Genomic DNA, 26,967 nt, shown 5'->3' on the forward strand with positions numbered 1-26,967 from the left:
TTTATTTATTTATTTATTTATTTATTTTGTTAAAAATGACTATTAACAGCAATGCTTTTGATTCCTCTAGCTCTAGCCCAGACTGCCACATTAAAATGGAAAGACAATATAAATGAAGGCAGTTCAAGTTCTCTGGAAGAAAGGCAACCTAACCACCCCCCCCCTTTTAAGTCTTTATTGTTGAAAGTATTACATACCCCCCTGCTCCCCGCTCCCCATTTACCTCTTCTAGCCCACCCCTGCCCCCTACTCCAGGCCTTCACTATCCTATTGTCAGTGTCCATGGGTTGTGCATGTATGCATACAAGTTCTTTGGTTGACCTCTTTCCATCCACTCACCCTCCCCCACCTTCCCTTTGAGATTCCACAGTTTGTTCCATGCTTCTATGTCTGTTTTGTTCATTACTTTATTTTGTTCATTAGATTCTACATGAGTGAGATCATGTGATACTTATCTTTCTCTGACTGGCTTATTTTACTTAGCATAATTCTCTGCACGTCCCTCCATGCTGTTGCAAATGGTAAGAGTTCTTTGCTTTTTACAGTAGCATTCCATTGTGTAAATGCACTACAACTTTTTTATTCACACATCTGCTGCATTTGGGCTGTTTCCAAATCTTAGCTATTATAAACTGTGCGGCTATGAACATAGGGGGTGCATATATTCTTTCTGATTGGTGTTTCTGATTTCTTGGATTATATTCCTAGAAGTGGAATCACTGGGTCAAATGAGAGTTCCATTTTTAGTTTTTTGAGGAAATGCAATACTGCTTTCCATAATCGCTGCAGCAGTCTGCATTCACACTAGCATTGTGCTAGGTTTCTCTTCACATTGTAGCCAACAGTTGTAGTTTGTTGATGATAGCCATTCTGACAGGTGTGAGGTGATACCTCATTGTCTTTAAATTTGCATCTCCGGATGATTAGTGACTTTGAGCATTTTTTCATTATGTCTCTTGGCCATCTGTTTGTCCACTTTGGAGAAGTATCTATTTAGGCTCTTTGCCTATTTTTTAATTGGATTGTCTTCCTTTTGTTAAGTTGTATGAGTTCCCTATATATTTTGGAAATTAACCCCTTATTGGATGTATCATTGGCAAATATGTTCTCCCATGCAGTGGGCTCCCTTTTCGTGTTGTTGATGGTTTCTTTTGCTTTGCAGAAGCTTTTTATTTTTATATAGTCCCATTTGTTTGTTTTCTCCTTAGTTTCCTTTGCCCTAGAAGTATCTATAAACATATTGCTATGATAAATATCTGAGATTTTGCTGCCTATGGATTCTTCTAAGATTTTTATGGTTTCACGACTTCATTTAAGTTTCTTATCCATTTTGAGTTTATTCTTGTGTGAGTTGGTGGCCTAGTTTCTTTTTCTTTCTTTTTCTTTTTTTTTTTTTTTTTTTTTTTTTTTTTTTTTTTGCATTTATCCAATTTTCCCAACACCATTTATTTAAGAGACTGTCTTTACTCCATGTATGCTCTTGCTTCCTTTGTCAAATATTGAGCATAATGGCTTGGATCAATTTCTGGGTGTTCTATTCTGTTCCATTAATCTATATGCTTGTTCTTGTGCCAGTACCAGGCTATTTTGGTTAGAGTGGCTTTGTAGTATAACTTTATATTTGGTATCGTGATCCTTCCAACTTTGTTCCTCTTTCTCAAGATTGCTTTGGCTATTAGGCTCTTTTTTAGTTCCATATAAACTTTTTGAGTATTTGTTCTAGATCTGTGGAATATGGTGGTGTATTTTAATAGGGATTAAATTGAATCTATAGATTGCTTTGGGTAGTATGGACATTTTAATGATGTTGATTCTACCAATCCATGAACACAGTATATTCTTCCATTTGTTTGTGTCTTCCTCTATTTCTCTTTTCAATGTCTTGCAGTTTTCCTAGTACAGGCCTTTTACCACCTTGGTTAAGTGTATACCTAAGTTTATTAAATTTTTTTGTTGCAATGAAAAATGGGATTTTTTTTTTTTAGTTTCTCTTTCTGAGAGTTCATTATTTTTTTAAAATATATTTTATTGATTTTTCACAGAGAGGAAGGGAGAGGGAGAGAGAGCCAGAAACATCGATGAGAGAAACATCCATCAGCTGCCTCCTGCACATCTCCCACTGGGGATGTGCCCTCAACCAAGGCACATGCCCCTGACCGGAATCAAACCCGAGACCCTTCAGTCCGTAGGCTGATGCTTCATCCACCAAGCCAAACCAGTTTGGCGAGAGTTCATTATTGGTGTAAAAAAAAAAAAATGCCGTAGATTTCTGGGTGTTAATTTTGTATTTTGCTACATTGCCGAATTTATTTATTAAATCTAGTAGTTTTTTGAGATATTGATTGGAGGTTCTAGCAGGGGAGTGCAGCTACTCATATATCTTGACCAAAGACAGCTCCTTTCCTCTGGGCAAAGGTCATTCTCTTCAACTGAGCAAGTCCTTTTCGACTGAGCATGCAGCTTCAGGAGGGACGCACATGGATTGGTGAGGGTGGAGGGGTCACCCACCTAGTCAGCCAGATCAGCCAAATCAATCCTGGTGATCAATGGGGTGATAGATGTCGCAGCCAGATAGCCCTCACATCCAAATCTAGCAGGTTTTTTTTTTTAAGTATATTTTTATTGATTTCAAAGAAGAAGGGAGAGATAGAGAGAAACATCAATGATGAGAGAATCACTGATCATTTTGCCTCTTGCACACACCCCCATTGGGGATTGAGCCCACAACCCAGGCATGTGTCCTGACTAGGAATCGAACCTGGGACCCTTCAGTCTACAGGCTGATTCTCTATCCACTGAGCCAAATTAGCTAGGGCAAATCTAGTAGTTTTTTTTACGGAGTCTTTAGGGTTTTCTATGTACAACATCATGTCATCTGCATTTAATGACAGTTTTACTTCCTCCTTTCCAATTTGGATGCCTTTTATTTTTTTCTTCTTGTCTGATTGCTATGGCTAGGACTTCCAGTACTATGTTGAACAACAGTGGCTGATCATGTGATTTTTGTCTTGCAATTTGTTTATGTGATGTATCACATTTATTGGCTTGTGAATATAGTGCCAGCTTTTCATCCCTGGAATAAATCCCACTTAGTCATGGTGTATGATCTTTTTAATGTATTGCTAGATCCAATTTGCTAATATTTTGTTGAGTATTTTAGTATGTTCATAAGGGATATAGTTTACTTATCTAGTTTTGGAATTAGGGTAATGTGGGCTCATAAAAAGAGCTTAGAAGTATTCCTTCCTCTTGAATTTTTTGAAATAGTTTGAGGAGGATAAGTGTTAGTTCTTCTTTGACTATTTGGTAAAACTCCCTGTGAAGCCTTTGAGACCAGGGCTTTTGTTGCTGGGAGTTTTTAAATTACTGCTCAATTTTATCAGTCTATTCAGGTTGGTTTGTTTTTATTCTTCCTGGTTGAATTTTGGAAGACTGTATTTTTCTAGGAATATGTCCAGATTTCCAGTTTGTTGGAATGTAGTCATTGATAATATTTTTTAACTACTCTCTCCTTAAGAGAAAGTGACAATTGGAAAGGTGGTCCAGTTCTTGAGGGTGGAGAAGGAAAGGGACAAGACCCAGACATGAGAATGGACAGCTGGACTGCACTGTGAGTAGTTTGAAGAATTCATTAATAGAGAGAAATCTGGCTGGGAGAAAACTATATGTTTTTTTTCATATCTCTATAACGTTTTGTGCCCTTGACTTAGATTATGAAGGGAGTAAAGATAAAGGATAGAAATAAATCACAAGAAGCAGAGGGAAAGAATACAGGACAGTTTAATGTTGTATTTTTGCATTCTCCCTTCAAAGTTGAGCCCTTTCCTTTTTTAAACACACACACACTTGTTTTATTGATTCTTTTTAAAAAATCTCCTTAGAAGAATATTATAAGGATTGGAGATTTTATTTTTATTTAATTGTTTAAAATATATTTTATTGATTTTTTTTTTTTTTACAGAGAGGAAGGGAAAGAGACAGAAAGCCAGAAACATCGATGAGAAAGAAACATCGATCAGCTTCCTCTTGAACAGCCCCCACCGAGGACATGCCCACAACCAATGTACATGCCCTTGACCGGAATCGAACCCAGGACCTTTCAGTCCGCAGACCGATGCTCCATCCACTGAGCCAAACTGGTTTCGGCTTATTAATTTTTAGAGAGAGGGAGAAAGAAACATCGATTTATTATTCCACTTATTTATTGGTTGATTCTTATATGTCCCCTGACAGGGGATGGAACTTGCAACCTTGGTGTATTGGGACGATGCTCTAACCAAGTGAGCTATCTGGCCAGGGAGGCCCTTTTCAACTATGATTCTGCACATCTATGTCACTCTCACATCTCTGATTCTCTTTCATTGGTATCCAGGAGAACCACTTCCCAGTGATATGAAAAGAATGGAATCTGATCTTGCGTGGAAGTGGCAACCAGTGAGCCAGTTCCAAGCGAATGATGGCTGCAACAAAGAGTCCCCAGGCACACTCATCCCCAAGCAAGGAATCCACAGAGACAGAATCAGCCCTTCACAACAGCCTTGACTATGAAACTTCCCACCAGCTTTTCAGGCAGTTCTGCTACCAGGAGGTAGCTGGCCCCCGTGAAGCCTTCAGCACTCTCTGGGACTCTATTGACAGAGGCTGAGGCCTAAGACACTCAAAAGAGAAAATCCTGGAGCTGCTGATTTTGGAGCAGTTTCTCACAATCCTGCTGGAGGAGCTCCAGGCCTGGGTGAAGAAACAGCGACCAGAAAATGAGGAAGCTGTAGCTCTGGTTGAGGATGTACAGGGAGTACCTGGGCAACAGGTGAGAAAAGGAACCCGGAACCTTGTGGTCTTGATTATAAGAATCTGGGCTGAGGAGCACAGTATCTATTACTAGAGAGGTGCTTAGTTGAGAAATGTATACTAGCCCTCTGCCACCCACCAAAATACTAACTTTAGTTGGTCCTATGCCCTTAGTCTATGGGAAGAATTTCTCATTTGCTGAAATATCTTAGACATTCATATATTCAGTGAATGTTTAGAGACCCTAATTAAAGTGGTAAAAATACTAAGAACAGTTCTCTAAAACAAGATCAGGGAAAGAACAACTGTCCTAGTCTAAGATCAGGAAAATTAGAGAAATTGGTGAATTAAAATCTAATCTCTCTTGCTAGAAGGTACACTGAGGACACAGTGCCATGGGTAGTACACCCAACAAAGTTGTATTGGAGTTAGTCTTTCCTGTCTGGATTAACAGGGTCAGTCAGGGACAGAGTGACAAGTTTCACACAATATCCTCATGTGGAGGTAGGGACAGGTCTGAGATCCAATTAGTGTAACCACCTTGTACACTTTGGGAGGAGGGAGGTGTAAAAGGCTCAGGGGAAGGAAAAGTAAAATGAGGGTTAGGTTATGAGAGACTTGGTGGAAAAAGGCAACTGAAATCTGGATCAGAAGTCTGGGAGAGGCATAGAGTAATGGAGGATTGTGGGTCAGTGTGGTCTGAGCGGGAAGCAGCTAGCTGGGTGCTGAGTCTACATGGCTGGAATGGGAAGTAGTTATGTTTTCCAGGGAGAAGGTGGGATATAAATGAAACTTTGTAGTCTATTATGTTGGAATCGGTTGTATTAAGGTGAACATGTTTACTGTGCATAGTAGTTCTTCATGTACTTAAAGACATTAAACCCTGCCTCATCCAGCTTAATCTCCTTCAGAATACTTATTTTTATTTTTATTTCAAAGTTCTAGTTTTTGTTTTGTCTCAATTATTTTAGAAAAAATTAATTAAAAATTTTCTTGCCAAAACCAGTTTAGCTCAGTGGATAGAGCGTTGGCCTGCGGACTGAAAGGTCCCAGGTTCGATTCTGGTCAAGGGTATGTACCTTGGTTGCAGGCAAGATGCAGATTCTTTCTCATCGATGTTTCTAACTCTCTGTCCCTCTCTCTTCTTCTATGTAAAAAATCAATAAAATATATTTTAAAAAATTTTTTCTGGAGAGAATCCAAGATGGCTGCTCGGGTAGGCAACTAGCCGCAGCCGCACACAACAATTTCAATAAAATACAACTAAAATATAAAATGGACATTACCCAGAACTACAGGAAAGTCGACTGACTGGAAATCCTACAACAAGAAGCAAGGAGAAAACCAGAAGGAAGCGCGAAGGAGCTGTAAAAGCCTAAGGTGCGGAGACACGCGGCGCGCGGAGAGGACGGAGCCAGAGAGGAGGGAGGCCGAGTGCCTGGCTGGCGTTCCCAAGCGGGAAGCAGAGAAAAGCTCTGATTGTGCTGGGCCCCCAACTGCTCTGGACCCCAATTCTAGGCCAGACCCCGGGGACCCAGGCTCACCCATAGGGAGCTGGGCTGTAAGGCGGAACCCCAGGGAACGAGAGGAGGTCCCGGAGGCGTGCACAGTGCGCACAGAGAAGGGCCAGATGGCTGTGCCGCGGGATTGCCCTGACGGGAAGGAGACAGGGGCTCCAGACTGCTCTGAATGCCACCTCCAACTCCACTTCCAACTGAACTGAACCCCAATACCGGGCTCATTGGGGGAGAGCATAGACAGTTTGGCAACAGGCGAAAATCGAGGGCACCTTTCTCTCTGAGGCGCTTGCAACAAGTACTGAAGGTCCCTGAGTCTCAGGAGTCGCATAGGGCGGGGCTGACGGAAGCCAAGGCTGTAGGCTCCACCCTGAAACCCCGCCCCATCAGGAAAGCTGCCTGCGAAAATGCCTAAACCAAATAGATCACAAACGAAAGAAATGGAGGACAAAAAGCGACTGGATATAGAGTTCAAAACCATACTTATAAGGTTTTTCAAGAGTCTCCTAGAAAAGGCCGATAAAATAAATGAGACCTATGAGGATATGAAAAGGGATCAACAAGAAATGATAAGGGATCAACAAGAAATAAAGAATACATTGTCTGAAATAAAAAATATTTTACAGAGTCCTAAAAACAGAATAGAAGATCGCAAGAATCAAGTCAAAGATTTGGAACATAAAGAGCCAGAAGACACTCCTCTGCAGAAGCTAGAAGGCAAGAGAATCCAGAAAATTGAAGATGATGTAAGAAACCTCTGGGACAACTTCAAGCGAACCAACATCAGAATTATGGGGGTCCCAGAAGATGAAAGAGAGCAAGATATCGAAAACATACTGAAAGAAATAGTGACAGAAAACTTCCCCCACCTGGTGAAAGAATTGGACTTACAAGTCCAGGAAGCACACAGAACTCCAAATAAAAGGAATCCAAAGAGGACCACACCAAGACAAATCATAATTAAAATCCCAAGAGCAAAAGACAAAGAGAGAATATTAAAAGCAGCAAGAGCAAAGCAGGTGGTTACCTATAAAGGAGCACCTATACCATTGTCAGCTGACTTCTCAACAGAAACCATGCATGCCAGACGGGAATGGCAAGAAATATTCAAGGTGATGAATAGTAAGAACCTATAGCCAAAGATAATCTATCCAGCAAAGCTATCACTCAGATTCGAAGGTCAGATAAAGAGCTTCACTAATAAAAAAAAGCTAAAGGAGTTCATCACCACCAAACCAGAATTATATGAATTGCTGAAGAGGGTTCTTTCAGAAGAGAAAGTAAATAAAGATAAAAATTATGAACAACAAATACATAACTATCAACAAGTGAATCTAAAAACCAAGGAAACTAAAAAAAAATCTGATGAACAATATTAACTGTTGAATATAATAGAATCAGAGGTATGGAAGGGGAGTGAACTGATGATTCTTGGGGAAAAGGGGAGAGGGGGGCGTGGGAAGAGACTGAACATAAACTGTGCACCTATGGATGAGGACAATGGGGGGTGGGGAAAGGACAGAGGGTGGGGTGAGAAGGGGCGGGAAAGGAACATTTGTAATAATATGAACAATAAAAATTTATTAAAAAAATTTTTTTTCTTAATTTAGGTGAAATTCACATAACAAAATTAGCCATTTTCAAATGAACAATCAGTGGCATTTAGTTCATTAAAAATGTTATATAGCCTTGGCTGGTTTGACTTGGTGGATAGAGCATTGGACTGTGGATCAGAGAGTCCTGGGTTCGATTCCAGTTGGGGCCCAGGCTCTAGTTGGGGCACATGTAGGAGATCGTTCCCTCTCTTCCACTCTCTCTGAAAATTAATGGAGGAATATCCTTGGGTGAGGATTTAAAAATATAGATATTACACAATCACTACCTCTGTCTAGTTTTATTTAACACTGCATTCATTAAGCAGTTTCCGTTCATTCTGTCAATGAATTTGCCTGTTTGTTCTGGACTTTTCATAGAGATGGAATCCTATATGTGACATTTTGTGTCTGGCCTCTTTCACTTGGTATGTTTGCAGCATGTTTCACTTCATTCCTTTTAATGGCTAGCTGATATTCCATTACATGGACAGGCCAAGGCTCTATATTTATGTCTCTTTCCATTAAACACTTTAGCTTCATACATTTTTAGATAGCCTACAGACCACTGTTACCTTTTCCGCTTCATTGAAAGTTGCCCTTGCAAGTTGCTAAATAAGTTTTAAAAGCTAGCTCATCTTGCAGAAACCAGTTTTGCTCAGTGAACAGAGCGTCAGTCTGCGGACTGAAGGGTCCCAGGTTTGATTCTGGTCAAGGACATGTACATTGGCTGTGGGCACATCCCCGGTGGGGGGTACAGGTCTCTCTCTCATCAATGTTTCTAGCTCTCTATCCCTCTCCCTTCCTCTCTGTAGAAAATCAATAAAATATATTAAAAAAAAAAAAAAAAAAAAAGCTAGCTCATATTTATATAACTCAAATCCCAGAAGAGAGCATGGTGTCTTCATGCTATTGAAGACATGCTATTACCAATTTAAATTGGTAAGCTTCTGCTAATGAAAGGGGTAATTGTCTAAAAGATTTATTAACATTTGTATTTTTTGAGCAATATAAATACTCTATTAATATCTTTTTAAATGCTGCCATTTAGCATTTATGTTCTTTTAATCCTTGGGAACATCTGTGCTCTTGTGTGTGGTTTCTGAAGCTTTGGGGTCTGAGGAAAGGGGGTAGGACTCACTGTGTTCCAGTTCTGCCCCCGTCCCTCACCATGCCCACAGGTGGCTCAGATCCCAAGTGTTGTAACCGCCCCAAGTCCACAGACCTCTGAATGTCATTAAATGAACAATTTCTTTTGTAGAATTCTTGAAGGTGGGATCTGGGGAAGAATATATAATCTTGGTCTGGAAAAAAAAAATGAGGTTTGAGTTGTGGTATTTTTAAGAGTTTTTAGTTATCTCTAGTATTTGGCAGTGTGACACTCCCACCACCACCATTACTGTCTTAAAATTTTTCTATAATGTGCATGTATTTCTTTGGAATAATAATAATTTTTAAAAAGCTGTTTTGCGAATAGTAGTAATCATCCAGTAAATTAACTTCTCTACACGCATTGAGGCACTGGCTATGAAAGTCTTCCTCAGACTTGATTGTGCATCATACTCATCTGGAGACATGTTTAGATTCCCAGGTGTCATTTCCAGACTTTCTCAGTAGATCTGAGGTGGGTCCTAGGAATATGCATGTGTAACAGGTAGTGCTGATACTATTGGTCCAGGGATTCCACTTAGAATCTGTTATGTGGAAACTGCCTTCTAATAGTGGATATTTCTCCCCTAGCCTGGCTTACTCCACAGGCTACCAGGAACCATCTCCAGAAGAGGGGTCTTCAAAACCAGGAGATGTTGCTGAGCTCTGTACCACTGAGATCAGGTGAGCTGTGGTTATATCTTTTGTCTCTTAAAGTTCCCATTTCATTTTGTACAAACTCAATCTAAAACTCATTCTTTCTCAGAGATGTTAGAAAGAATTTTATGTGGTCTGTTGAGCTTTCCGTAGGTTTTTTTCTTATTCTGTCTACTCTGGCATCACATGGCTGCTTACCTACCCCCATCCTTCCCAAAGAGGCCATACCTCCCTTTCTTTTTTTCAAAAAAATATATTTTATTGATTTTTTACAGAGAGAAAGAAAGAGGGATAGAGAGTTAGAAACACCGATAAGAGAGAAACAACGATCAGCTGCCTCCTGCACACCCCCTACTGGGGATGTGCCCGCAACCAAGGTACATGCCCTTGTCTGGAATCGAACCTGGGACCTTTCAGTCCACAGACCGAGGCTCCATCCACTAAGCCAAACCGGTTTCAGCCATACCTCCCTTTCTTTGTTTTGCCTCTGACCTGATAACTATTGTCCTGACTCTGCCCCACCCCAGGCTAGAGCTGTGCTATTTTACTTAATTTTATTTATTTATTATTATGTTTTTTTAAATCCTCACCAATAAAAGTAGGGTGACCACAAATTTGGAGCTAAAAAGTGTTATAATTGGAAAATAAAATTTAGGCTTTTTATTAGCAGACTTAGTCACATGAAGAATTCAATTTAGGTATTTCATCTTCTTTTTTTTTTTTTTATAGCAAAGATGGAGATTTATTGAAGAACAAGGACAGACTCCCATGTGGGAAGAAGGAAAGAGTCCCACAGAATGGACTCCCATGTGGGGAGGGGGAAAAGTCCCCAGGTATTTCTTCTTTATGGTAGTTTAATTGTAATTCTTTCCATTGTTTTCCTTCTCTAGAGTCCAATGTAATTTTATTCTTTCAGGTTCTGAGATGAAGAATGGGATTACAAAAGACAATCTAAAATAGGATAATTCAGAAGTATTGGAAATGAATAAGGATTTACGGAGAAAGTTTAGTAGAAAACTTTTTTGGCACTTCGAATTCAAAACAGGCTAGGAGCTGAACCAATGACAAGAAAGCAACACAAACATTGACCAGGGAGAGTGAGGAGACAGCTCCATCCCAGGAGAGAATGAGTCACCAGAGATTTTGGAGTGAGAAGCCCTGGATACATCTCTTGTGTGGAAGAGAATACTCTCATAGTTCTCTCTTCTCTCATCATCAGCCAGCCACTGAACTGGAAAGAGCTTATAAATGTCATGAATGTGGGAAAAGCTTTGGCCGAGTTTTTACCTTGTTCGGCATCAGAATTCACACAGGAAAGAAGCATCACTAGTACTGTGAATATGGGAAAGGCTTCAGTGAACACTCCAACCCCACTGCCCACCTGAGGACTCACACAGGGAAGAGAGCGTACCAGTGTGGGGAATGTGGGAAAAGCTTCAACCAGAGCTCTAGCCTCATAGTTCACCAGAGGACCCACACCGGGGAGAAGCCTTATCAGTGCACTGTCTGTGGGAAGAGAGTCAACAAATTCCCATTTAGCCTCACTGGCAAGTCCCCATTGTGGAGGGCCTGTACCAGTGTGCCCAGTGTGGGAAAAGCTTCAAGAACAGCTCCCACTTCAGTGCCCTCCAGGAAACCCACACTGGGAAGAAGCCACATAAGTACTTCCAGTGTGAGAAAAGCTTCACTAAGAACTCTTCCCTCATCTGCCATCGGGATATACATAGAAGAGACACATTACAGGAAGCAAGAGATGTGACAAATATGTAGAAAACCTGATATCAACTCCTTAGGTCAACATGTGTTTCTGAGAACTTCCTTGTTCTGTGGATAGTTCTACTAGCCAATCCCTGACTCAGCAGGAAACTTGACAACTGGATCTCAAGAACCATGTCCAGGAATAGGAATCAGCCTAAGAATGCATGGGCCTATTTCTATTTCTGCTCAGAACTCCACAATCCTGTCTCACTGTGGATTTCCATTTTGCTTTGAAGGAGAGAATGATATAAAACCCATAATTCCTGCTGGGAAACTGCAGTACCCTTGTTCTGAACAAAGAACGTATAACTAGTGGCCTGAGAACTGTTTCTGAGCCATATCAGATAAGAAATACTGTCCCTTCCTGGGGAGTACATCTAGAATTTTAATAGGCTGGATCTGTTCTAAACCAATAATTGACCACTAGGTACTTACTGCTATATACAATATTCTGCAACAGAACCATGAACAAAGGAAAGAAAGGATAGGTTAAGCCATTGGGTAATATGAAATCAAAACAACCTAATCTTAAGCAAGTGTAATATCTAGGTTAATTTTGTAAGATTTCTCATCTCACCATCACTCCCAACCCAGTTTTTGTTTTTTGTTTTCTCTCATTGCATTTATACAAGTTTATATGCATTATTATCTTTGATGAAAATAAAGATATTTCTCCCTCCCCTTCCTTGGCCTATGGTTATAATTTTATCAGTTAGAAACTTTACACTCGTGTTGAAGCCTGCAGGGTTCTGAAGAGGATGTGTGTAGTATCTGCTTCAGAGCAGTAGGTCATGCAGGAAGAGTGTAAGGGGCAAGAAATAGGCACAGAAGGAATAGAATTTGGTGTGAAGGATTTGAGGTCACAGTGAAGGGAGATCAAGGGCACAAGGAAAATGTAGGGACTGTAGGAGACTGTGCCTGCAGGTGAAAGTAAGAGTAAATGTGAGGAACACTAGGAACCAAAACTATTATACAACTTACTGATACAGATCAAGGCATAGATATTCCAGCTTCTATGAACTCTCCATAGATAAAATGTAGTAAAAGATGGGTATGTTACAGGCATGATGTTAGTACCTTGGCAAAGGTATGTTGAAAAGTGAGCAAAATGTCTCTGAGTTGTTTTTTTTTGTTGTTGTTTGTTTGTTTTTCTGAGGAATTCAATATGAGCAAAACAGGCACAAATTTTTTTCTTTTTTTTTAATTTTGGGGAAGAGGAGGATGCAAAGGCAGGACAGAAGAACATTCTTCAGTATTTTCTCAGTTTGAGCCTTGCTGGAGCTACTCCAAGATTCCCTGCATACAGGGTCCTTAAGCATGGCCCTGATAACAAGCTATGTAGGTTAGTTCCCAAAGACACATAATTACATACTCTGCACAGAGGCAAAAATTAAATTTTCCAAAATCCTGGGCAAAGGCAATGAGTTAGGCTTGAATGTGACCTGCTTGGGACAGTCTGGCTTGGAATGGATATATTATTGAAGGGCTTTGGATATGAGCTTGAATGAAGTTAGATTTGATGACTGAGACAATTAAAATGCCAGGAAAGTGGAGATATTTAAGGAGGCCTCACCATCAGGGTTCTCCCACTCATGGGTTTGCAGTGGCGAGGGAAAACTGATGCAAGTGTTGCCCTCCTTGCAGTTATAGTTTGCCTCTACCCTCCAACGTACTTTATTCTCGAGTATGCTGAGCAGAAAAAGGAATACAGTACTAGACAGGTAAGAATTGGAGAATACATTCATTTAGGAAATATTTGATTGTCTTTAGTGTACCAGGTTTTATAGTAGGAGGTACACACAAAGCATTGAACAAAGACACTATCTTCTAGAACTATCCTCATTGGACACCTCAGAAATACCAGTGTCATGCCTGGCCAGTGTGGATCAGTGGTTGAGCGAGATGACCTATGAACCAGGAGGTCACAGTCTGATTTCCAGTTAAGGTGCAGGTCTATAGATAATTCTTATTATTGATGGTTCTCTTTCTCTTCCTTTCTAAAATCAATAAAAATATATTAAAAAGAAATATATTAAAAAGCACCACCTAGCCACCAACCCCCCAACATCTAAATGCCAGCTCTGCAGGGCCTCTCTTCCAAGCTTCCAATTTCTGATAAACACGGACTTTTTCTTGTATTCTCACAAACCCCTGTATGGTGCTTCCTATAGTTATGATCTCTATTAGCTTAGTGTTTATGTAGCATTGCCTAACATTGCCTCAGTGCACTACCCCACTGAGAATGAATTTGAAGTAGGTTGTATAAAAGGCAACACTCCCGTCTACAGAGTTCTTCAGACGTGTAACAATATCCTCTTGGTTTGATTCAGCCCTTCAGATGTTCATTAAGAAGCCAGGTTTCTTCCCTGTAAATTAACTACTAGGGCTCTTCATATGGTTTTTTAGTATCTCCATCACCGAAACATTTAACTAATTGGTTAAATTTTTCAACTGACACTATTCCTTTTTTTAAAAAAAAACCCACTTAAATATATGTATTTTTATTGATTTTAGAGAGAGTAAAGGAGAGGAATAGAGAGAAACACCGATGAGAAACACAGATTGGCTGCCTCCTGCATTCCCCTACTGGGGATAGAGCCCTCAACTTGGGCATGTGCCCTGACCTGGAATCGAACCATGACCTCCTGGTTTATAGGTCAACCACTGAGCCACACCCGGCAGGGCAACACTATTTCTTTTTTCCAAGAATTCCTAACCATTTCCCATAGACTAAATCAGATATGCTCACTATAACCCAGAGAAATGTAGAACAAAGCCTATTGATTGTTACCCTTTTTCCTCAGCCTAAGGTGGTGGATGGGTGGTCATAGCCAAAGCAGAGCTAGACCCCTGAAACCTCCTTACCCCTCTCTCCTTGGCTCTTGCTACCTCTTCTATGCTTCTTCTATAAAGGGGTTCTTTGCCGGTCAGTTTAAGAACAGCCCAGGACTTCCGGTATCTTGAACTAGAGTGCCCATTTTATTGCTCACAGATGAATCCTTGCTTTCATTGTTATTATTCTAGCCTCCTTGTAGTCCAGTTGCTCATCCTGGCTTGACTTCTGGGTAGAAATAAGAGAAAGACTGAGCATTCTTTTATTTTTTTTAAAAAAATTCTATTTTTAATATATTTTATTGATTTTTTTACAGAGAGGAAGGGAGAGATAGAGATAGAAACATCGATGAGAGAGAAACATTGACCAGCTGCCTCTTGCACACCCCCTACTAGGGATGTGCCCACAACTCAGGTACATGCCCTTGACCAGAATTGAACCTGGGACCTTTCAGTCCGCAAACTGATGCTCTACCACTGAGCCAAACCAGTTTCGGCAAGACTGAGCATTCTTTTAGTGCTTAATGCCAAAAGTGGGACTAAAACTCTTTTCTTAACTCAATGTTTTATCCTGTTATTAAAATTGAATAGGTACTGCAAAATATTCTCACCTAAAAATAAAGTCTCGTCATTTTTAAAATATATATATTTTATTGATTTTTTACAGAGAAGAAGGGAGAGGGAGAGAGAGGAACATCGATGAGAGAGAAACATCAATCAGCTGCCTCCTGCACACCCCCTACTGGGGATGTGCCCACAACCAACATACATGCCCTTGATTGGAATTGAACCTGGTACCTTTGAGTCCACAGGCCGACGCTCTATCCACTGAGCCAAACCAGTTAGGGCAGTCTCTTCATTTTCTTACCTCAAAAATTACACTCCTCAGAGGAAATGATTAGTACTGTGTAGAACTTTCTGGACCTTAATCTGTACTAGTATTTATACCTATGTACTATCTTTTTAAGTTTTTATTTCAATATATTGACCTCATCTTTAAAAAAAAATCACAAACTGCTGCATTTAAGTATGTACTGAAACATATTCAATCTTCAATCATTTCCCTTTGATATGACACTTTTCTTAATCATGTGTTATTCTAGATTGCAATATTCTGGATATATATTCAAGAGGGAGCTAATGAGTTGGGGTGTTTAGTGTAAGGGAAAAAATAGTGGCAGTTTAGACATGTTCTGCCTTTATTCTGTCCCCTTCATCCTTCAATCATTTCTAAATACTCGCTGCACAATGAAGGTGAGTAGTCCATCAGGATGTAAACGAAGGGAGGTGAAATGTGAAATAGACTGATACACCTCCTTAGGTTATATATCCCATTTTTGATTAAGCATAACACTGAGCAGTTTATTCTAAGCACACTTATCTACATTGATCCTTGCAACATATTTGCAAGCTATTATATTTATTTTGTAAGTGGTGAAACAGTATTAGAGAGATCCACTGACTACCATAACAGCAGGATATAACAAAATGCTCAAGTACCTTTGGCTCCGGTGTCATGAACTTTCTAGGGTACCTTGTCTCCCTATTCAGAGGGCAATGTATCTAGCTGGCTGCACTGACAGGAAAGAGCAGACTGGGAAAAGCAGCAGGGGCAGAACAGTGCTTCTCTGCAGCCCTTGTCATGTATCTTCTCAGCCACCTAGAAACATCCGCAGTGCACCCTCATGGTGTTCCTTAGGCTGCAGGTGAGAGTGGAGCATGGGTTTAATTATTGCTCCAGGGAAGGTATGGGAGGCAACAGATCATGTTTCTCAAATCGATGGGTTTTCTTTCTTCTTTCTCTAAAATCAATTTTTTTAAAAATCCCCTGGGAGGATTAAAATCAATCAGAATAAAGAGAAGGAACTTGATCTGATTAAGAAAGTAGCTCTTAGGGTAGATTTAGACAAGTGACTGCACTGAATAGTAGTCCACCACCACCACCTGAAAATTCAGGATCCAAAGCCTTTGCTTCTGTCGTTGGTTGCATTGACAGGAAAGAGCAGAGTCTGATTGTGAAACGAATCAGACTTGGTTAGCTTTGCCAAAACTGCCACAGGTGACAAGAGTCAGGCCCATGGAGATCAAGAAGATGACGTGTCACTAAGACCTTGAACTTTTTGAAACAGACCATGTTATGTAGTAGAAACACACAGCACTAATGTCTCTGTGGTTAAGCACAAGGGTTTATTCCTCATTCCCACAAAGCCCATTATAGGGCTGGGGACTCTCCAGAACAGCTGTCCTGCCATGTGAGAGACAGCATTCCAAACTGGTTTGATCTCATGGCTCCTCGCTGTATGTGTTTCCATGATTGAGGCAAGGAAAGGAGAGTACTAGAGTACCACACCAACAAATAAATGCTTCAGTCTAGAAATGAGGCTTCTGCTCATAACCCATGAACAACCTGATGAGCTAACTGCAAGGAGCAGAAAAGCATAACCATTATCCTTTTTACTCTTCACTAAAATACTAATTGCATAAGGATATGCATTCCCCCCCCCCTCCCCCCGTTTTGTTCACTACTATATCCTTGGCCTACAACAGTCCCTGCCTGGGCACATAACAGGCCCTCATCAAATTAAATGAATGAGCAGGGCTAGGAAGAAATCCACATGCATCTTGGGAGATGAGACAGAACCCCAGGGATCTAAGGCTGAGGCTGTTGGGTAAGAGCTATGCAGACTAGAGATTCAGAGCTGGCCTTGATTTAAAAATGCATGATACAGGTTTATCTTGGGAACAAAAAACAAACAAAAAAATCCCACTGAGAGCGCCAGACAGCTCAGGTGATTTACACAGAAAAGCACTGAAGACACAGATCAAACCAAGACAGCAGGCCCCTCACTACCAGGGCTCAGCTCCTGAAAGCTGCAAGAGCCACCAATGCACCCTGGCGAGTGTCACATACAACAATCAACTGTCATACCAACCAACCAAGGATTCATGAGTAAGTGGAACAATCAATTGATGTCTTTCTCTCCATCTCAAATCAATTTTTAAAAAGCCACAAATGTTCCTCTAATGTAGTCAGTCCACCCAACATGTTACTAGGGAGCAGGGAAAAAACACACACACACTGATTGAGCCAGGATGATAGGTGTTTTTTTTTTTTTCATCAACCCCTGTAATCCCCAGATCAACCCTGAGGTGTTATCTCTATTTTATTAAGAGACTTGAGAGTGTTTAGTAGCCAATCAAGAAACAGCAGTGTTTTATAAGCTAGAAATAGATACAATGTCGTTTAGGCTGATTCCATGGAGGTAACATACAAAGTCCTGATAATCCTGCCTTGATTGATCAGGTCTGACTGATGAAGATAAGTGACAGCCGACAGACCCACTAGCTATGGGGTCTTGAACAGACCAAATCCCTGAGTATTTGAGCCCTAACTTCGTTTGTGAAATAACACATTTGGAAGAGATATTTAACCTTTTTCCTAATACTACCTAAAAGCTCTTAAAGGAACAATCTGAGTCAAAGGTAAAGGAATATACTAATCTTGTCTTCCGTTCACCTACCCACGTAACACAGACCAGGTGCCCCAGTGGTTGTCATCAAGCTGGGCAATTTGGGGATCCTCCGGGGTGAATCGGACAGATCTGACTTTCCGTTGCTTGCACTGAGTGGAGGAGGTTTGTTGTAAACATCAATGACTACCTGGCAGAAGCAGCTGTGCAGAGGGAGCAGTCTGGATCTGTAATCAGAAGGCCCAGACCAGAGTCCTGCATTAGAAAACCCACAGACTAGCCATGGCCGGGTAGCTCAGTTGGTTAGAGCATTATCCTGATTTGCCAAAGTTCGGGTCCAATCCCCAGTCAGGGCATACACAAGAATAAGCCAGTAGGTGCAAGACTAAGTAGAACAACAAGTCGATATTTCTCTCTAAAACAAATTAAGAGCCTTAGTCGGTCTGGCTTAATGAATAGAGCGTCAGCCTGTGGACTGAAGGGTCCCAGGTTCAATTTCAGTCAAGGGCACATGCCCGAGTTGTGAGCTCCATTCCCAGTGGAGAGCATGCAGGAGGCAACCACTTGATTTTCTCTTCATTGATGTTTCTTTTTCCCTTTCCCTTCCTTTCTGAAATCAATAAAAATATACTTAAAATTAAAAAAGAAAACTCAAGTCTAGAGATGTTCAGCAGTCTATCAAACTCTCCCAAAGCTACTGCTAATTGTTGCACTGGAGAAAACAGACACTGGTGGACCATGCCTGTTTAATAGTTTACAGTGTAAGACAACCAACATGGGTGTGGATTTGTCCACCACTGAGCATGAGTCCTCAAGCATTTCTTTGGAAGCCTGGTCTTAGGCTGACTGAATTCCCATCATGACCATAGAACCCTGTCTACATCACACAGTCCTCTCAAACATAATTCCTTGTTCTTAAAAACAAAAGTCAGCCGAAACCGGTTTGGCTCAGTGGATAGAGCGTCGGCCTGCAGACTGAAAGGTCCCAGGTTTGATTCCGGTCAAGGGCATGTACCTTGGTTGCGGGCACATCCCTGGTGCGGGGTGTGCAAGAGGCAGCTGATCAATGATTCTCTCTCATCGATGTTTCTAACTCTCTATCCCTCTCTCTTCCCCTCTGTGAAAAATCAATAAAATATATATTAAAAAAAAAAAGTCAAATTAATGAGTAAACAAACAAAACCCTGAGAAGTTGACCATAAACTCCAATTAATTTTATTTTAGGCCTCAGGAAAGTGCTAATTTTTATAATTGTCTTGTCCTATTAACCTTGTGAGGGAAGGAAACAGTTTATTTTGCAGAAAATTCTTTTTTTACATCTAATACATATTCCATGACTAAAAATTTCAACTGTTTCCATATGATCTGCTAGAAATGTTTTATTTTCTCAAATACCACCAATGAGAGGCACAAGATATTAGTTATTTGGCAGATACTTTAGTGATGAAGTAAATCTGACTCCATCACAGAAAACTTGTGCTAATAGGATTGAAGAGCTAAAGTAGCTAAAAAGTTCAAGAGCAATCACATGATATCCAATGACGAGAGGAAGAAAGTCCAATTTGGTTCTTGGAAAACTTTACATTAGAATTCATTTCTACCCTATAGGGCTATTAAAATTATCCTATTACCCTAAAGTAATAGTATGCAATAAAACAAGGCTGTTATTGCTTTTGTTACAAAAGACCATGCTACAAATGTTTCTATCACATTTTTATGAGTAGTTGGGAAAACCAACAATATATCTGTGACCACAGATGATTGATTCATAGTTTCATGTACTATTTGAGGCTGAATTTGCTATACTGCCAGGTACAATCCCAAACAGATTTTTTCCCTCACTCAGACTGTTTTTCAAACACCTTTTGCTAAGAAGCTCCCCAAAGGCTAAGTAAAAACAGTAATAATATAACTACTACTATGTCCCCTTCAGCTTGATTCCTCTCTGTGAAAGTTTATATACCCAAATTTTCCAGATGAAAAAATTTTTATGCTTCATAAATTTGCATTTTCATGAACTTTAAGGTCAAGCTTCACTTGGTAAAATTCTTCAGACTGAAGATATTGAACAAGCTTCCCTTCATTGGTGGTTTCTGGTGCCTGAGAAGGCTTGACCACCTGCTGAAGTTTCTCACACATATGCTATAGGTGGGTTCTCTGGTGTTTAATAAGGTGGGATTTCTGAGTGAATTTTTTCCCACATTCATGGCATGTAAAGGGCTTCTCTCCAGTGTGAGTTCTTTGGTGTGTGTGTAGACTTGAAGTTTGACCAAAGCTCTTCCCACACCATGAGCATTTATATGGTTTTATCCCTTGGTGTGATTTGAAGTGCTTATTAAGATCTGAACTCCTCTTAAATCTCTTATCACACTGTGGGCATTTATACGGTTTCTCTTCAGTATGAATTCTTTGGTGCTTAATAAGGTCAGAGCTAACTCTGAAGCTTTTCCTGCATTCCTGGCATTTAAAAGACTTCTCTGCTGCACGTTCTTTCTTGTGACGATCTATAAGTTTCAGTAGCTCTTGTCTCCATGTTGAAAGTTTCTCTCTTTCCTTCACTGAAAAGTCTTGGTGACATTTCCCCACCCTGTGCATATCACCATGATTCTCTTTGACTGTTGTTTTCTGAGGAACTTTCACTCTGTCCGTTTTTGAAACTATGTCATCTGGTGTTGGCATTTCTAAGTCAGAAAGGCATATAGATCGATGATTTTCAATGTTATTTTTGAGGCTTAACCCTGTTGGAATAAACATAAAAATCAACCAACTAAATGGCAGAAAGAAACATCAAGAATAGAGACAAAAATTCAATGATCACTCAATATAGATAAGTAGAATCTTATAATGTTGTCTTTCAAATGTTCCTATTAGGGCACATTTCCTGTCTTCCCATGGTGTATTTATCTATATGCAGCACTCCAGGGCTGTTCTTGAACTCATGGCTCTTTCTCTTGCTCTAGACAGGAGATGACTTTAGGTTTGGAGAACACAAATATGGCTATGAAATGGAAAAACTGAGGTCAAGGACCGCTAACTTAACAATGTCTTAATTATAGACTATTTCAGGAACAACAAAACACACTTTTACAGTTTGTTACCCCAAATGGTTAAATGGATAGACTCTCATATCAGGTATCAGGTTGATACTACACTGCATTTGTGAATATTCAAAGTGGAGATTAAGAAAAAAAAAACTAGCTAGCTTGATTGATCAAAAGGACACAGTTCATGGGAATCTTGTGCATTTCCCCCTCTTCTGCCACCAATCATACCCCACACTTGACTGAGTTGGAATAAAACTCCAGGGTTGGAGGGAATGCAGGCTGTTTCTATCAACTCTTTAGGACTCACCCTGAATAACACCTGGTCTAGCGGGGTCAATGTAAAGGCCAGTGGGGTGGGAATCATATGCATAAGTGATTGCTGTCATAATCATACTTTTTATTTAGCAGCTGAACACCAGACACTAAACTGGTATTTCTACCACTCATATCTCATTGTTCACATCCCATTGAATGAAACAAACCAGAATTACTTAGTGGACTTTTTGTAACTATGTATTATCAAATATGAGATGTAGTCATCATTCAGTCTTTTAACATGTGTATCAAATGGCCATGGTGTGCCAGACACTCTCTATGAATGACAGACATAGTGATGCCTAAGCCAAAGTTCCCTAATCTCAGAGAATTTATCTGCTAGTGGGAGAGTGAGACAAACATGAATAATCAAATGAAATGCCAGGAAGTGATAAATGTTTTAAGAGAAGCAAAAGCAGGCAAGAAAGCATTTAAGGTTCTACTTCCCGCCCCACCAGTATGGCTCAGGGTTGAACGTCAACCATGAACCAAGAGGTCCCTGGTTTGATTCCCAGATCAGGTTGTGGGCTCGATCCCTGGTGGGGGACGATTGATGTTTCTCTCTCATTGATGTTTCTCCCCCTTCCTTTCTCTCTCTCTAAAATCAATGAAAACATTATTTTTAAAAAACACACACATTTAAAAAAAGATTCTGCTTCTATTAAGCTATTCGAGATAAGGCTGTGTGTCCTCTTTGAGAAAGTGATATTTGAACTGACCTAAAATTGAGAGTTTTGCCACATGGCAGGAAAGTGTGCTGGGTAGAGGGAAACCAAAGGTACAAATGAGCATGGTAAGTTCAAAAAACAGCATTAAGAATAGTGTGGCTAAAGAGAACTGAACAGGAGCTGAGGGCAAGGAAGTTATAGAGGCCAGCTTGAGAGAGTACTGTAAGCCTTGATAAGGAGGCTTTATTTTATTCTAAATGGATGAGAAGTCATCATAAGATTTTGAAATAAGAAAATGTCATAATCCGGTAAGGTTTTAAAAGACTCTGGTTGCTACATGGAAAACAGACTATGGGAGGGCGAGGCTGATGGTAGGAAGAGCTAATTAGAAAGTGAATGAGGTAGACCTGGTCAGAGATGGCTTAGACCCGATGTGAACAGCACAAGATGAGACATGGTTGGACTCACACGATATTGTGAATGTGGGCTCAAAAGGACTAGTGATGCCTTAGTAGTGGGATATCATGGCAAGATCGGAGTAAACGATGACTGTATTTTTCTTGCTCTGAGCAAACGGGGTGGATGAAGGTGCCCTTCACTGAGTAGAGAAAGATATGAAACAGGTTTGTGAGGGAAGAGGGAGCAGGATAAGGAATGTGTACTTAAAAAGAGCTCCGAAAAGATCTGCATTCACCTTTTCCCTGCCCACACCAAGCTAAGAACCAACTAGCTACTGGAACAGACACTCTCACAAGAGTGTGCATTCCCAGGAAGTTGAAAACATGACATATCACTCAACTTCTACACAGGGGAGAACCTTTACCTAGAGAGATGACAGTCTCATAGTTTTCCTGCATTACATCATTGTAGAGGGCCTTCTGACTGGGATCCAGTAACTCCCATTCCTCCGGGGAGAAAGACACGGCCACTTCTTCAAATGTCAACAAGCTCTAAAGAAAAGAATGGGCTTCAGCTCAGTACTGACCACTCCAGAAGCAGCTCTAACATCTGGCCCATGAACTGCATGGTAGGCTGAAGGCATTAACAGCACATGATTTTTTTGTTTTGTTTTGTTATTAAATTTTTTATTGATTGATTGGAGAAAAAAGAAAGTGAGAGAGAGGGAAAGAAACATTGATTTGCTGTTCTAGTTATTTATGCATTCACTGATTGCTTCTTGAATGTTGCCCTAACCAGAGAATTGTACCTGCAACGTTGGTATACTGGATGACACTCTAAACAACTGAGGAACCCCACCAGGGCCCAGCTCATATTTTGTTGTGTGTTTTTTTAAGTGATAACGCAGAAAGGAAGGAGGCAAGGGATCAGCAAACAGTCCATGAGGCGTCCAGTTCCCCAGGGAAAACATCTGGGCTAACATGCCCCTGGGCACCTGCTGGGCAGTGTAGGTCATGGGTAACAGAGAAAAGCTCAAAAGCATGGCTCACCTGGGACTCAGACAAGATGAACTCGGGTGCCATCGTCCAGTCTTTGGTGTCTGTCTGCTCAGGAAAGTCTAGGATCTGGTGAGCAGGCACAGCTATGGGTGGAAAAGAGCTATCAGAAATTTCTCTCACTTCTATGGGCATCCTGCACTCATTTCTAAAATAAAATCTTTTTAAAAAAAAAATATATTTTATTGATTTTTTACAGAGAGGAAGAGAGAGGGATAGAGAGCTAGAAACATCGATGAAAGAGAAATATCGACCAGCCGCCTCCTGGTGTGCCCACAACCAATGTACATGCCCTTGACTTGAATCGAACCTGGGACTCTCCAGTCCGCAGACCGACGCTCTATCCACTGAGCCAAACCGGTTTCAGCTAAAATAAAATCTTGATTCAGTAGATGGGAAACCTTTTCAAGTGTGTATGGTGACTGTAAGTGGTCTTATCATTGCTAATAAGAACCAAGTATCTATCAAATCCAGAACAGGTTGCCTAGTTTTCATGAAGTTAAAACAAAAAACCTTATTTTCCTCTTATGATAAACTAAAGGCCTGGTGCACAAATCAATGCAGATTGAAAGGAAATTAATTAGAAGAAATATTTTAATATCCCTATTTGCCCTTTCTCTATAATAGAAGTGTCAATCAAATTCACGATCAACAATGATAGATCGAAATACATGCGTGTGATTGGCGTGAAAAAGAGCTTTACATGTATTGTGCATGCGTGAGTCAACTTAGCCTTTTATATATATAGATAAGCTTGTTTATTTAGACCTACTTTCTGATTTAGCTACTTTTTACAGCCCAGTGAAGCACCCCAACTTCTCTTTCGGATAACTGTCAGCAACACTGGAATAAATATCAACACAAAGCAGATTATTGTAGATCCCATAGGGAGAACAAATGGTAAAATGTTTAACTGCAGCAGTGTTTGACTATATTCTGCACAGTGAGAAAACCTAAAGTAATTTTCAAGGTCTACCATTTCTTACTTCTTTTTAGTCGAGTTTCTAAATCTCTGTTTTCCAGCTAATAAATGGAAAATAGGATTCCACCAAGTCTCCTATTTACCTACTCCAGGACTTCTGTGAGGATCAAATGAGATGAGGCACAGGAAAAACACTTCACAGACATTTGGTTAAAGTGTAAAATGTTTGCACCTGGCTCTAAACCAAGTCATGTTCCTGAGCTGAAGAAACTCCAAGGAGGTTAGTTGCTAGGGAGAGGAAGCTGGGCGTTGCTACATTGAGTGATATCATTACCCAACACTTAACAGCCACCATTTCTGGGCTGGGTTGTGGACTGCATTTTGCACCATGGGGTCTTGGCAGTGTTGGCTTCAATTTGATGGGTTATTGCTTCAAGGTGGTGGCCAGGCCTGTGTCCCACTTGGGGGAAGCTAGTGTTGGTTTGTCAACACCAGGTTTGTGGTGCTATTTCTTTGTAAATGGCCAGTGTGCATCATGGCAGCTTCTATGTTAAGCATCTGCCTCATTGTGGTTAGTGTGTCATAGCGATCAGTCAGATGATCAGAGGGACACTTAGCATACTGGCTTTTTTTTTTCATATTAGCCTTTTTAAAAATATATATATCTTTTATTGATTTCAGAGAGGAATAGAAAGTTAGAAACATTGAAGAGAGAGAAACATTAATCAGCTGCCTCTTGCATACCCCGCAATGGGGATGTGCCTGCAACCAAGGTACATGCCCTTGACTGGAATCGAAACTGGGAACCTTTGGTCTGCAGGCTGAAGCTCTACCCATTGAGCCAAACCAGCCTGGGTGCATAATGGCCTTTTATATAGATAGATAGATAGATCCGAATTAAGAAAAATTTAATGGATTTGAAAATGAAATACTCAGGGACTCCAGTGTACAGTAGGAGATGTATTATTTATCATTTATTTATTTTCATGGTACACAATTACAGTTCACATACTGCCACTGACAGCACATTTGTGATCCCAATTTCTTCTGTGATTTGAGGATGGGATCCCAATCCGCCACTTTTCTAAGGAGCAGTGTTCATGGTGTTATTACCAGGGTCCTCTGGTTTGGATATTTCTGTACCTTAAGCCAATCCCCACCTTCACAACAGCTGGTCCATTCTAAGGCCATCTGTGAGGGGAGGGGGCAGGGGTAATCATAATTGCTAACATGACTACATCTGCACAGCCACAAAGCTGGGAACCCAGAAAGTGCCCACAATGTTCTGGCTGGACAAATTGCGAACACAGCTCCCAGCAAAGAAATTATCATGAAGCTCCTTACCCCTCTCACACATAGGCTCAGTTTCTTTATGAGTATTCCTGCTCAGCTGTTGTTCATTCCAAAATTCTTCATCCTGGGACCTGCCCACTGGCTGGGACTCTGCTGGCTTCAGTTTGAAGCCTGAGGTCTCTGCTGTTTCTCCCAAGAGCACTGCCTCCTTTCCCAGCACATGGACTGCAACCTGGAAATAATTCCCATCCATGTTACCAGAACTTACTTGAGGCTTGGGGCTTGTGGAAGAGGGAGAAGGCATACAGTCCAGATTGTGGGAAGTGGGAAAACACCCACCAATTTTCCAGAAAGTCTGTGAAATTTAAGATAAAAGGAAAAAGATGTGGCTACTGCCAGCCCTCCAAGAGTAGCCTCCACCCCTCTACATAAGGCGTAGTTCAGACCACTAGCAGGGTTGGGAGGGCCGCCTGTGTTCGTGTTGTCTTGACAGCCTCTCTCTTCTAATGCAGTGATTTATCTTATACTTTTCTCCAAAGATTAAAAATTTTAACTGTCCTATCAACTAGATTTTCTCTATAATCAGAGAATGTTGATAAAATGGAGAAGGGGGAAAAATGAACTTGGTTCCAACATCCTTCCAAATGATTTGACACCAAACATATGTTCTTCTGCCCTGTAGACTTTACATTTTTTCTTAATATACATGTATATTTTTTAAAACTTATTTGAGAGTGAGAGTGAGACCGGGATAGAAACATCAATGATGTATAAAGGCCTCTTACACAACCCCTACTGGGGATCGAGCCCATAACCCACCATGTGCTGAGTGGGAATCGAACCGTGACCTCCTGGTTCTAGGTTGAGTGTCAAGCTAGGCCTGTCCAGTTGGGCCTGTCCTGCATTCCTGACAGTAGACCGGAAGCCAGCTGATATGCTGCCACCTGCCTAAGGGCATTCCCTGGATTCCCACTCACCAGCTGAGCCAAGAAGTAACCACTAAGGAAGGGCAGTGGAGGGTTTGACTATGATATGGAAGACACTATCCCTCAACATCTTTCTTTCTTTTTTATATATTGATTTTTATTGATTTTTTACAGAGAGGAAGGGAGTGGAATAGAGAGTTAGAAACATTAATGAGAGAGAAACATCGATCAGCTGCCTCTTGCACACCCCATACTGCCGATGTGCCCGTAACCAAGGTACATGCCCTTGACCAGAATAGAACGTGAGAACTTTCAGTCCGCAGGCCGATGCTCTATCTACTGAGCCAAAGCAATTAGGGCCCTCAACAACTTTCTTATCTCAGCCACTCTTGGGATTTCCAAACCTTGATTTCCCTTTTTTCTTTTCCCTCTCTGTTATCTTCTCTCTTTTGTTCTCCAAGTATAATCCATTTTTTTTGTTCCCCACTTACTCTCCAACTCCTGTTGCACTTTGTCTTTAGAACTTAAGATCCACCCCATAGGTTAAGCCAGACTAAGTTTATTACCCTCAAACACACCCTG

General features: G+C 40.7%; 1 protein-coding gene and 1 long non-coding RNA gene across 11 annotated transcripts in view; one reads left to right on the plus strand and one right to left on the minus strand.

Annotated features, from left to right (window-relative positions):
* The window catches only part of LOC311621904 (zinc finger protein 75D-like), a 31,077-nt gene that overhangs the window by 204 nt on the left and 3,906 nt on the right, over positions 1–26,967 (minus strand). The window contains exons 3-6 of one of the 8 annotated variants that reach the window (XM_084882446.1): positions 25,511–25,691; positions 23,239–23,330; positions 22,614–22,740; positions 7,874–9,201 (exon numbers count right to left, since the gene is read on the minus strand). In XM_084882446.1, the coding sequence (XP_084738572.1) occupies positions 9,035–9,201; positions 22,614–22,740; positions 23,239–23,330; positions 25,511–25,691 (567 nt within the window). In that variant the 3' untranslated portion in view covers positions 7,874–9,034. The other 7 variants (XM_084882449.1, XM_084882445.1, XM_084882447.1 and 4 more) reach the window with 7 other exon arrangements.
* Positions 276–12,145, plus strand: LOC311621961. Of its 3 annotated transcripts, none has more exons than XR_014794910.1 (4): positions 276–4,807; positions 9,638–9,730; positions 10,433–10,536; positions 10,620–12,145. It is a non-coding gene; the product is annotated as an uncharacterized lncRNA (long non-coding RNA). The 3 variants fall into 3 exon arrangements; XR_014794911.1 differs by having other exon boundaries at positions 276–521; positions 3,518–4,807; positions 10,433–12,145; XR_014794909.1 differs by having other exon boundaries at positions 10,433–12,145.

This window comes from Pipistrellus hanaki (genome assembly GCF_964339955.1).
Source record: "Pipistrellus hanaki genome assembly, chromosome: 4".
NCBI classification, from domain to species: Eukaryota; Metazoa; Chordata; class Mammalia; order Chiroptera; family Vespertilionidae; genus Pipistrellus; species Pipistrellus hanaki.